At 34.0% G+C, this 12885-nt stretch overlaps 2 protein-coding genes across 2 annotated transcripts; both read left to right on the forward strand.

The window, feature by feature from the left end:
• Positions 1-2381: 2381 nt before the first annotated feature.
• LOC145618432 (uncharacterized) lies at positions 2382-4784 on the forward strand. The gene is made up of 5 exons (XM_081673201.1): positions 2382-2699; positions 2832-2892; positions 3013-3533; positions 3695-3896; positions 4416-4784. The coding sequence occupies exons 1-5, from the start codon at positions 2694-2696 to the stop codon at positions 4433-4435; spliced, it is 810 nt and encodes a 269-aa protein (XP_081529327.1). The 5' UTR covers positions 2382-2693; the 3' UTR covers positions 4436-4784.
• A 1668-nt stretch (positions 4785-6452) lies between these two features.
• On the forward strand, positions 6453-11374 carry LOC145617855 (uncharacterized). The gene is made up of 8 exons (XM_081672610.1): positions 6453-6703; positions 8433-8513; positions 8641-8729; positions 8811-8885; positions 9506-9591; positions 9680-9769; positions 9868-9933; positions 10602-11374. The coding sequence occupies exons 1-8, from the start codon at positions 6581-6583 to the stop codon at positions 11072-11074; spliced, it is 1083 nt and encodes a 360-aa protein (XP_081528736.1). The 5' UTR covers positions 6453-6580; the 3' UTR covers positions 11075-11374.
• Positions 11375-12885: the final 1511 nt, after the last annotated feature.

Consider the following 12885-nt stretch of genomic DNA (forward strand, 5'->3'; position numbering starts at 1 on the left):
CCTTAGAATATTTTGATTAGGATATTTCAATGACCCTCTAGCGCATACATAAAGTTAGGGAAATGATTTTGGCACACCCCCAATTGATTTTGGCATATCCTTATGTGAGAGCACAATTTTCTATGCTCTTCTCACATAAGGGTGTGCCAAAATCAATAAAGGGTGTGCCAAAATCAATTTCCATAAAGTTAGTCCCTCGAAGATACATACGGCTTGTTTGGTTGACATAAAAATTAAATTTTCACAGAATGTTGTTTGGATGATGTTATTGATCTCCTATACGAAGTACGAACAGTTATATGAATGATTGTCCATTTATTATTAGGGTTCTGTTTGTTTTGACAGAAAACATAATCTGCAAAATTGATTAAATTAATATAAAATTAAGATTGTGATTAGTAGTTGATTGGTAGGTTTCTCACTCCCATGTGAGCATATACGGTGGTTTAGCTAGTTTAATTTATGATCCACTTGAGATCTAACAACCAATTTTGCCAACATTGTTTTCATTACCTAATAAAATATCTTTTTTTTATCTTATATGCTCAACCATCAACAATTAGCAATTGAATTTGATGAATTTATAGCTTTGAGAAGGATTGAGAGGGAGAGCAATTGCCTAGTATAGTTCTTTGTGGACTATAGCTTGCTACTTATATAACACAAGTATATAGATTAAGATGAGGTCCATAATTCATGTACTAAATCAAAGATATGATATTATGGACCATTATTATGAGAATTGAATTCTTGGGAGAAGGATTGAGCGGGAATGGGAGTGCAAGTGCCTGCTATTGCATGTAATTCTTTGTGTAGTGGCTAATGATAAGGATCTTGTCATTAATCACACGTATGTATTGTTTTAAGAAAGAGTACATATGTACTTGAGAATATACGGTTCAAATATACGACCGACATTATTTTTTTTAATTTAATGAATAAATTAATCTATTACTCCGTAATAAAAAGTCATACGACATCAACAAATGAAATCTAAATTTAATAAATACAAAAAATTAAAAAAAAAAAGTTTAAATAAAGGTTTCTTTCATCAAAACTATTATCTATCATTGAATAAAATCTTGCACCAATACAAAAAAGGCTGAAACTTTTATTCTCTCTGGTAATCACAAACTTTTATTTTTTTCTCAGTGATAAAGTATGAAACTTTAATTAATGTTACCATTTGCTTAGTAATATGAATTCGTGATTAACATTGGTAATAAAAAATTTCACACTTTACCACTGAGAAAATATAAAAGATCACGATTATCGGAGAGAATTTCCCAAACGTCTTTTTAATGGAGTAGTTTTCTTCTACATGGTTTGCAAAGGGTTGAAAAACCTCTTTTGATAAATATAGTTGCCCTTGCCCCAAGTTTGAGCTTTTTGCAAAAATTTTGAGGAAGGAATAATGGCAAACAAAAAGAAACTTTAAACTTGATTCTTCTAATTACCTATTACAGTGTAAGGGCCTGTTCTCATACGTTGAAATTCAGTTCAATTCAGCTCAGTTCAGTTCAGCTCCTAATTTCCTTCTCTTATAAAATATTCAGTTCAGTTCAGCTGAGTTCAGTCAATGAGAACGGACCCTAATACTATAACTATGACCGTTATTTGGTTTAAAAGATCACAAATAAAAAGTCCAATAGAATTTGAGAATTTTGCCCTTATGACTTTATAAAAAAACACATCTTGATCAGTTTGAATCCTGATCCTTTATATGACAAGAACTTAACACATAACTCTTGTGTTTAATTTTTGCTAACTTTTTATAAAAAAGTTTAAGGCTTTCTAAAACATCCATAAGGTCATAATACAATCTAATTGGTTGATTAACTTGAATAGTTGAATCTTGCTCCTTCCACTACAAAAAACCTACATATTATAGATACTAGATAGCTAGCAAAGATATGTAGCATTAAGTTATTGTGCACTAAATGCATTGATTGATCATTTCATGGATAAACAACAAGCACCCATCTTTTTCTTACCAATTTCATTCTATTGTTTGATTGATACTCATTAACCAAATGTAACCCACAACTCTACACCCCCTAAGAAAATGACCCCATAGGTATCTCAAATTCTCAATGGTGAAAAATATCACATTCACTGATGGTTTGGCGAAAATATAGTTAATTTCAATTTCAAGTGCGTGGCACAAAAGATTGCCACCAATACTAGCTCAAAAAAATCTAAACTTTCGATCTTAAGTTATGAATCTCTAAAATCTAGCTTTATACTGATTGCAACAGGTTTGGAGCAACGTAACAAGTAACAACTAATTCCGAACTGATGAGAAAGTAGTATGTGAGTTCCCGATATTATATAATACTATACCCTTCCACATTATATGCAAAATTGAATCACAAGGCCAACCAGCCCCCACTCTATGCCAAGTTGTCTCCCTTTCCTAACACTTTCCCTTAGATTTTCCAATTTCCACTCTAATTAAACTCTCTTGAATTGTCTTCTTCTTCTTCTTCAAAGATTTGCAACAACTTAGACAAGAATCTTTTTTGCTACACAAGTCACTAAGACAGCACAGATAGATCTCCTTTGTGCTGTACAGTTGACCCAAAAAAAAAAAAAAAAAAAAAAAAGCCAAATTATTAAGATTAAAAAATTAATCTAATTTCTTCACAAATTAGCAAGGAAAGTCTGCTAGTATAAAAGGCACTTTCATTGCCATGCAGGTGAACTTTACAGTACTTTTTGATGATCCCATCAAAATTCCTTTCTTTTTTGTCACACTAATTATTTAATTAGTACTAACACATAATAATTAGGCTTTTCTAATCTTACAATTAACACATTAAATATAACAGGTTCTTCAGTGGTTATTCAAGGTAGCACATGATCAAAAACAGGCTGATCACCTCTCCAAGGGTATGTAACATACATAAACTAACCTTAAACGACACGTTCAATCGATTTCCATTGATTTATCGCGCTTATTTGTATATATAAATATTCATAAACAGCATTTGTTTTCCTGATATTTTGCAGTAAGGGAACCATCAAAAGAGGTAGTTTCTCACAAGAGAAAAAGAGATCTTAACGAAGTTCGAAAACCCGAAGAAACGACCCTAGACTGTAAGAACTTGAGGTACATAGGTTTGTTACTTAGGAGAGGTAACTCAAGAACATATTTCTCTAGGACACTTAATCAGAAAAGATTAAGTACCCTAAACCCGAGGCTAACACATCAACAAAGACAGTATATTTTATCGATGAAGATGAAGGAAGATCTGATTCGCGGTCTAGGAAAAAATAATCAGAAGGCAGATCTAGTTTCTCATGTTGGAAACAAGGTCTTGCCAATTAGTGATTCGACGAATTCATCAGCAGCAACAACAACAACAAGCAGCAATGCAGATGAGAAACAGCATTGCAGACAGTCTGATCAGAAGAAAGACAGATCTAATAAAGGAGATGGTAATAAAAATAAGACGATTTCGAGGATGAAGGAGCTTTTGAGATGGGCTGCTGCTGCTAAATCTGAAAAAAGAGGGAAATTCGGAAAAAAGGTATGACAAAACACGTATGTGCGTAGGCAGATCAATTTTTTTTTTTTTCGTACTGTCATGATTCAGACTTCAGAGTTACTTATTTATTTGTGACGTCACTAGTTCAAGTTACACTATTAACGTGACATTTTTTTGTTTTTTTTTTTTTTTGGGCTGTTAAGGTCATGCACTTTAGGAATAAATCAGCGACGGTAAAATCAGGAGGTTTTGATGATGAAATAACAAATGAATCTCCAAAGATTAGTATAGCATGGGAAGTACAGAGTTGTTCTACTACTTGTTCTGCAGCTTCAGCTCCTCCTTCGATCAAGTACGACGAATGTGCTCGTAAGACGGGGAGTTGGATCACAACCGATGATGAATGTAAGCTCTCTTTCTGTCTGATGTTATGTAATTTGATTTAAGATTTGTTTGTATTTTTCAAGTAAATTTGATTTAATAGGTGGTAATAAGTTAATTGACTATATGTATAATGTTCAACTATGAAATGAATTGTCCCCGTCAAAAGAAATGAATTGTCAATGTATTCAAAAAATGCACGGACAATTAAATAATTATTCACACTTGAATAGGGATTTCATGGTTTAGATTTGTTATTAGAACTTGTACATACTAAAATCACTTGAATCATATGTGTTATGTGTTATGTGTTATGTTGATGATAAAGGCATAACTATGTACACAAAATTTGATTCTGAATCAACTTTATAACAATTCATTTTCACGAAATGAAGGCTTTTTTCATTCAAACTAATAATTATACTATAAGAAAATTATGAAATGAAATAACATTTTTTTTTCTTTTTTTTTTTCTCTTCCTCCCCTTGTGGTTTAATAGCTAATTACAGTATGCCTTACTTTGTTCCTTTTTTTGTTTGGCAGTTGTTGTGCTAGAGCTATGAAGAGCAGACAAAAGAGGCAAATCGAGTATCATTAACTTAAATAAGATCAAAGGTTGCCTAAAAAAAAAAAAGATCAAAGGTTATTTAGTACTCGTAAGAAAACCCTAAATTAAAAAAGGGTGATTTAGTGACTAAAAATGTACTACTCGTACTAGTTTTTGTTATATTTTGCTAGATGGATGTTGTACATTATCAGTTGTCTATACATTGTAGACTATCACCCAAGATTATGAAGACGTTTAAATGTATACGACTTGATATTTTAGGGAATAAGACTCGTTGCTCTCTAGCTTCTTCCTCCAATCTGATCTACTCCGTACTTTGTAATTCTAATGAAGGGTATTGTTAGAAAGAGAGGCAAAAAAGGCTCTTTGCTTTAATTAAAGAGTAGCATAAAACAACAAGTCCTTTTAACATTATCTTTATTTTTAATTTTTAAGCGTGATCATATTTAATCCTGTTTTTAAATCCAACTTAATTTTAGATTTTGATAAAATTTGACATAGATCTCTTATCTGAAATGAAAAAAAAAAGGGTTTTACTAAGATCAAATGGGTAAAAGTTAAAAATTTTACTCCCCCCGTCCCCAAATGATAGTCCCTTATGGGCAAAAATCACGGGAATTAAGAAACTTAAATAAAAGTAGTAAAATTATATTGAAAAGATAAATTTACATTGGGTATGTAAAATAGTAGAGAGAGAAAGTAATAAAAGTACATTGAAAAACAAAATTTACGTGGGAAAGTTAAATTTGCACAAATATTGTTGTAATTGGAGGAAATTTTGATAAAAAATTGATATTAATGGTACTTGAAAAAAGCAAATGGGACTATCAATTTGGGACTAAAAATAGGCCATAAGGGACTATCATTTGGGGACGGAGGGAGTACCATTTTTTGAATGTTGGGCGGAAGTTTTTGCCCAATTCAATTTGTGCGACTTTGGGAAGATGTTACTAATCCAATACCCTAGTGTGAAATTACAAAAATAGACCCACCCCTTGATCCTTGATCATTTTCTAGTTTTCTACTCCACACTTTTCAAAATAAGTTTGATCATTTAAAGATGATACTAAGTTGACTCAAGGCATTACATGGGTAGAAATTTTCAACGTGAAAAACACAACACAACATGTTATTATATGTGGTTCTTGATCATGCCTTACTATTACTATTGGTTATAGAAGCACAATGTGTTACAAACTCACAGTCCAACATGACATGGCCAACAAAATAATTAAAATCTTGAATGGAAACGCTTAAGGCATGCATGAGTGCATCACAAGATTTACTTGACTTGTAAATGGATAGTTAACCAGCTAACCACTAGACTTTAATTGTAGATTGGACCTAATCCAATCTCTAAACACTTACAACTAATACATGACCAAGAAGGGTCTTCACCCTACAATTGGTTGTATTATATCCTCATAAGACACAAACCCATTTTAAAAAAAAAAGTTTTGATTGTATTATACACTTTTTTTTTTTCTTTGAGAAAGGCAAGAAGAAATAATACGGAGTATTAAGAAACCCTATTCACGAGGGGAATTCCTAATATGTTAGTTTCAAGTATGAAAGTTATAGATTAGAACAAGTACAATCATTAATTAACACAGAGTCGACCATTAAATAACCTACATTTGCTATTCAATCTGCTATGTTTAGACGTACAAACGGAAAACGTATAAATACCATTATTATCTTGAAAGAGTTGAAACCTATCCTCAGTATCCAAAGTCCAACCTAAAAACCAATAGTTTAGGCCCAATCTACTTTGCATCACTCAACCAATCTAAGCCGTACACGTACACCATAACTAAATCCAAACCCCACATTTCTCTCTCACTCTCTTCGTAATCTGTACCATAATGTATATGATAAATTCCCTCTTCCTTTATCCGTAAATCTACAATTAAATACACACTTTGAAAAATGCCAAAAAAAAGTTAAAAAAATTAGGATAATTAATTAATTTTTTTAAAAAAAATAAATTAAAGTAAAATAAAACTGACCATTGGGCTTCGAATTTAGATTGGAGGTTTTAGGGTTCTTAATCTCTCTCCTCAAGGGTTTTAGGGTTGGTTGAGTTCATCTTTCTCTCTCCTCCAAATCGCACTTTCTCTCTCCTCAATCGTCATCAACAATGGACAAATACGCTAGAGTTGAGAAGCCTAAGCCTGAAATTCCGATTAACGAGAACGAAATTCGCATCACTACTCAAGGTCTCATTCGCAATTACATCAGCTATGCCACTACTCTTCTTCAGGTCAACTTTTTTTTTCTTTTTTTTTTGTTTGATTCGTTGTTTCAGTTTTAATTGCTGATTTTTTTTGCTATTTTTTGACCGATTTTTGTTGTTTTTTACCGTATTTTCATGCTTTTTATTGTTGTAATGATGTAATTCTCGCTTTTTGGCAATGCTGAGGTTTTTGTGATTTTGTTGAGTAATTGTGTTGTTTATGCGTATTTTGGATGATGAGTGAAATGGATTATTATGAATGTAGTGAGATTACAACGATTTTTAGATGATTATTGAGTGTGATTTCGGTTTCAATTGATTGAGGTTCGTGTTCGCGATTTTAGGATGAGTATTAGTGAGAGTGAGGTGTATATATATTGATTAGACAATGCCGCAGTTTTGTAATTTGTATGGAGTTATTATGTTTTGTTGTATTGAGAGTGCAATGATTGACTGTGGTTTTGGTTTCCATCTAATTGAGGTTTGTGTTCGCGATTGTAGGATAACTGGATAAGTATTATTGAGAGTGAGGTGTATATGTAATGATCAGACAATGCCGAGGTTTTGTTATTTGTATGGAGTTATTATGTTTTGGTGTATTGAGAGTGCAACCGTTTCAGGTGATTATTGACTCTGATTTTGGTTTCAGGTATATTAGGTTCAGGTTCATGTTCATGTTCACGATTGTAGGATGAGTATTAGTGAGAGTGAAGTGATGTTTTGTAATTATTAGACAATGCTGAGGTTTTGTAATTTGTATGGAGTTATTATGTTTTGATGCATTGAGAGTGCAACGATTTTCAGGTGAATATTGACTGTGATTTCTGTTCCAATTACATGTCTCAATGCCGTCATTATGTTCTCAGAGGTTCGTGCTCGCGATTGTAGGATGAGCATCTGTGTGAGGTGAAATGTGAATTGATTAAAGTCTTTCTTAATGAGAGAATCTATTTTAGGGTAGACCTGTGAATCACTACTTTTAGCAGTTTGTGCTCCCTCAAACTAATGTGACTTATATAAATAGATAGTGAAAGTTGAGAACTTATGGGGTCAGCATGACTCTGATTAATATTAATATTAGGAGATATGGCCTAGATGTATGATATGGGCTTGATTACAGAGTTATGACTACCATAAATCATGGTTCTGATCTCGTATCAGGAAGATATTTTGGTTTATTGTAAAGTTGATTCAGTAATAACTAATTACATTTTTGTGTGGATCTTTTCATCAAAGAACTATGGAAGGAAACTGAATTTCCTATGTGCTTCTATAAAAATAAATTTAATTTTTCTATGTATTGGGGGGTTGGGGGGGGGTGGTTTATATGAATGAAGACATTGTCATCAGTTCCGTCAGCATCACAGATTTAGTGCAGTATCACAATTGATTCAGGGATTACCCTCAATCGTGTAGCAGGATCAAATTTACCCCCTTCATTATGCTGCATAGAGCACTCTTTTTGTTGGCTATAAATTGCTGGAAAACTCTTGGTGTTCGTATTGCCATTTGATATCAATTTTATACACCTCTTGTATATTACATATATTTTGTTGTTGCTCTTCCTTGTGATGATCTGTTGCTGGTGTTTAGATCTAGGTTTGCACCTTTTAAATCTGTGATGTGACTGCTCGCCTTATGTATAAGTGTGTTTTGTAAAGTTCATAACTTCATATGAAGGTTGAAATTGATTGTTTTTACGATTGTGCCTTGTTCCTTTGCTCAAGTCATATTAAACCTTATGAAAACTCTACAGGAGAAGCATGCCAAAGAAATTGTTTTGAAAGCTATGGGGCAGGCTATTAGCAAAACTGTTGCTATTTCAGAGATTATAAAGGTTTGTCATCCTCTTCTAGGCTATTCTTTGACTGTCATTCCCTTCTAAGCTTCTCTTCGACAATTTAAGGTGATCACTGTTTTTATAATAGTTGTACTAAGCTGTACTAAGTTGTTAACTATTGCAGAAGAGAATTCCCCACTTGCATCAAGACACTGTCATCAGTTCAGTTAGCATTACAGATTTCTGGGAACCCATTGAAGAGGGTCTAATGCCGTAAGTTTTACTGCAGATCATGTACGTATTATTGTTTTTTGATGTATTGCTGCATTTACAATTGCTTTTCGATCTACGCAGAGTGGAAACAGAGCGTCAAGTATCAATGATCTCTATCACCCTGTCAACTAACGAGCTAAATAAGAACTCTCCAGGGTACTATTTTTGTTGCCTGTTTATTTATTATTGAAGTTTGCTCCCATGAAACTTCCTTGTCTGTACTTATTTGTGTGTTAAACTTCTGGAACCTGGTATTTTGTCTACTCGAGGATGACTTTTTGATTGGGAATCCCTAGGATAGGGGACTATCAATAAGTCATGTGGATTTCTTGTATTGATTATTATGTAGTTGTATTCATCTTATACTCCCTTCTCCAGAGCTAATTGCATGTCGTTACTATTAAATTTTAAGAACTCTCATCAGTTTATATGTAGTTGAGTCTTGAGTGTACACGTTAATTGTAAGCTTCATCCATATTGGTCAGTTTAGTTGTACAGTACATCATGTTTAACTGGATCAGTGCTGTCTGAGTTTATTCGTTTTTAAAGCTGAGTTGATGAACCAGCATTATATGTACCATATTATTTTTACCTAATGTTTAATGAGCTATGGTGCTGAGTTTATATGTTTAATGAGCTATGGTGCTGCAATTGAATTATAGTTGTTTTCCTATGCATTAAATTCAAGTTTGGACGGTTTTTTTTTTAACTTCCTGCCTGATATGGTTTTACATCAACTCTGCTCTTAATGGTTCTTATTATATTATGTTTTGAAGGTATCAAGCTCCATCCCAGTTTGAGCAGTCCAAACAACAAAACTATTATCAGCAACAGCAACTTCAACCTAGACAAGAACGTGGTGGTAATAGGCTAATTGTTCTCCCCAATGTATGAGTATACTTTATTCAATCACCGTTTGTCTAATTCTCTCTTGGCCTTCTTTTGGATAGAATCATATGGTCGAGGTCGCGGACGTGGTAGAGGGAGAGGGAGAGGCCGAGGACAGAACTGGGGAAGGGGTGGCTATGGATCATACCAGGGTATGAACTTCAAATTAATACTGTTCTTTAAGCATTACGCTCATATTGTTTCCTGTTACTGTAATTTTGATTACATCTACTTAATTGATTGTAAGCAGATAATGGAGGGTACTCAAACTGGGGCAGAGGAGGTGGACGAGGTAGAGGCTGGGGGAGATACTATGGTGAGTATAATTTGTTTGACTTTCCTTGAATCAGATTATCATCTTGGCATCCCAAAATTTCCTGTGCAACAATGGTATATTTGTTGCACTACCAATGACTGTACATATTAGCATTAAAAAAAAAGAGAGTAAATGTTAACCAATTTCCCAAACCCCCCTCTATTATTTGGGGATTGAGAGTGGGCGCTGTAATGCTGATTTGGTAAAGAAACTTTTCATCTCCGCATCTCTACATTTCTGCAGAATTTTTTTAACCAGTTCCCCAAACTCATATAGTTCTGGGATTGTAAGGGTGCTGTAATGCTGATTTGGTGAAGGATATCCCATTTTCATATATATATATATATATATATATATATATACATTTTCTGGAGATATCAGTAGTTTTAAAATGTGAATTGAGCAAAGTATTGGCTGTGCCATACCTTGTTTGACTGTAATAGTGTCGATTAAATCAAATAATCTATGGAAGATGTGTGTGCCTGCAAGTATCATGAAGCCATGAATTCTGTAGAGTAATATTAAGGGTGTTATAGCAATATGAGTCCTTTGCGTACTACATAACTGATGCAAATAGAATTGCTAGTTATTTGATAGATATTTTTGAGAATTTGACTCATGTGGCTCATCTATGCTATTCTCAACGCTATTTAAAAATTTTGTGACAGATGGTGGTTATCAAGTAAGTCGAGACAGTGGATATCAAGCAGGCCAAGATGGTGGGTATCAAGGAGGGCCAGGTGGCCGAGATGGTGGTTATCAAGGAGGTCCAGGAGGCCGAGATAGTGGGTTTCAAGGAGGCCGAAACAGTAGGTATTATGGAGATCGAGATGGTGGTTATCAAGGTGGCCGAGGCGGTGGGTACCAAGGTGGTCGAGGCGGTGGTTACCAAGGTGGTCGGGGTGGTGGGTATCAAGGAGATCAAGGTGGTGGGTATCAAGGTGATCGAAGCGCAGGGTATCAAGGTGGTAGAGGCGGAGGGTATCAAGGTGGTCGAGGTGGTGGCTATCAAAGTGATCGAGGTGGTAGATTTCAAGGTGGTCGAGGTGGTGGCCGAGGCTATGGTCGTGGGGGCCGTGGTCGTGGCCGTGGACGTATGGGAGGCCGTTCTCAAAGTGGTGCAGATGGTGATCAAGCTTAAAAGAGTGTGTCTTCCTACTCCCATTATTGTGAATTACTTGCCTTGGCTTAAATGTGCTTTACTTTGTTCAGAACGGAATGAAGGAAAAAAACTTGCCTTTGATGCAGTGATAGTATTGGTTTTAGTGTTGTCTTGTCCATCTTTTTGCAACGCTATGATATATAAATTATAGAAGGCTTGGTTTTCTGTTTGCTGGTATTTAATCTTTTAGCCAAAGGCGAGTATCCGAAATAGTTTCATCTCTGTAATTCATTCAGACCTCAGTCTGTAGTGTTATAGAAAATGCAATTTTTTTGTCCAGGTTATCTATCTTTCATTTTCTTTGATTAGTTCCTGCTTTCTGTTTTCTGTGTCTGAATTTTTTTCACGCAGTATGAATTATATGTCTAAATGGATTATCATGGTACAATAACCGTTAGCTCTGTCCTTATCTAAGGTGGGACTGAATTTTTTGGATATATTTAATCTTCATGAATGTGGACTGCCTTCAGTCTAGATTTTACATTCATGACCGATTTGCTCACTTTTTACATACTTTCTGTGAAAGCTCAAGCAATTTCTTCAGTAATCGTGTCCAGATTCAGTACAAACTCGATAATGTCTTGGTCTTATGTAAGCTTATGAGTTATGACATACAGTGACTGCTGAAACTTCACATGGAATGCCAAATGCATGTCAAACAGATGCCCTTTTAGAATTAACGGTGAGTAATTCTTGTGTGGTACGTATGTGTATATATGAATATCCTCTTACGGTCTTACCTAAACATTAATCTTTGAAAATAATGTGTTGTGTACTCTTTGAAAATAATGGCATAATGTCAACTAATTGTATCAAATTCTAAGCATGGTGTGGTGTGTAATTTTTGAAAATCAATAACCACCCTCTTATCTAAGGGCATGTTCTCATTGACTGAACTGAGCTGAATTGAATTGAAATGAATTTTTTATAAGAGAAGGAAATTAGGAGCTGAATTGAATTGAACTGAACTGAATTTCAACGTAAGTGAACAGGCTCTAAGTTAATGTGAATATCATAAAAATTGTATATTTTGATTGTAATTGATCAAACATATGGTGAACTATGAAGTATAAGGGTAGGAGACTTGATTGTAATTGATCAAACATATGGTATGAAGTATGAAGTATAAGGGTGGGAGGCCTATAGCCATATACTCTTATGTAAAACACTTATCTAAGTTCTAGTAAGCAACCTTATTATAAATAAATTGAATAGTTGATTAAAGTAAAGTGTGTGTCTGATGTTTAAACCATAATAATGGGTTGATAATCAAATTATAATAGGAAGTTTTTGGTTTGGATTTTGGTTAAATTTATTAAAATCCAAAATAAAATTCGGCTTTTAATTCTCCAATCTACTCTTATCCAATCCAATCATATTTTGGTGCTTTTTTTTTTCAAACAAGGTGAAGTCAATCCAGACTTATGCTTGCTTTTAAAGGTCCCAAGTTTTTATAGTACCAATATCTTCTCAATGTAGTTCTCTTTCAAAAAGACTCTAATTGAAAACCGATTTGATCCAATCAAATCATATTTCGGTTTTTTAAGTTTTAATTAAATCAATCTAGACTTATGCTTGTTTGTAAAGGTTCCAAGTTTTTGTAGTACCAACTTTTAGACTCCTAAATAGCTCTCTTTCTCCTAAGTCCTAATTATGGTTGGTTTGCTTTCAAAGGTCCAATCCCAAGTTTTCATTGACTTTAGGCGGTAGGGATTTCTTTATTAATCATCTTGCTAATTCACTTAATTAGGCCATGTACCAATAGACCCTCCTATTGAATTATTTTTAGT

The sequence above is a fragment of the Chenopodium album genome, chromosome 26, assembly GCF_948465745.1.
Source record: "Chenopodium album chromosome 26, dcCheAlbu1.1, whole genome shotgun sequence".
In the NCBI taxonomy this organism is placed as follows: domain Eukaryota; kingdom Viridiplantae; phylum Streptophyta; class Magnoliopsida; order Caryophyllales; family Amaranthaceae; genus Chenopodium; species Chenopodium album.

Coding starts and splice junctions, on each gene's coding strand:
- LOC145618432 (XM_081673201.1), top strand. Junction 3,534..3,694: donor GAGGGAAATTCGGAAAAAAG/GTATGACAAAAC, acceptor TGGGCTGTTAAG/GTCATGCACTTTAGGAATAA. Junction 3,897..4,415: donor GATCACAACCGATGATGAAT/GTAAGCTCTCTT, acceptor TTTGTTTGGCAG/TTGTTGTGCTAGAGCTATGA.
- LOC145617855 (XM_081672610.1), top strand. CDS start 6,581: ATGGACAAATACGCTAGAGTTGAGAAGCCTAAGCCTGAAATTCCGATT. Junction 8,514..8,640: donor CTATTTCAGAGATTATAAAG/GTTTGTCATCCT, acceptor TAACTATTGCAG/AAGAGAATTCCCCACTTGCA. Junction 8,730..8,810: donor ATTGAAGAGGGTCTAATGCC/GTAAGTTTTACT, acceptor CGATCTACGCAG/AGTGGAAACAGAGCGTCAAG.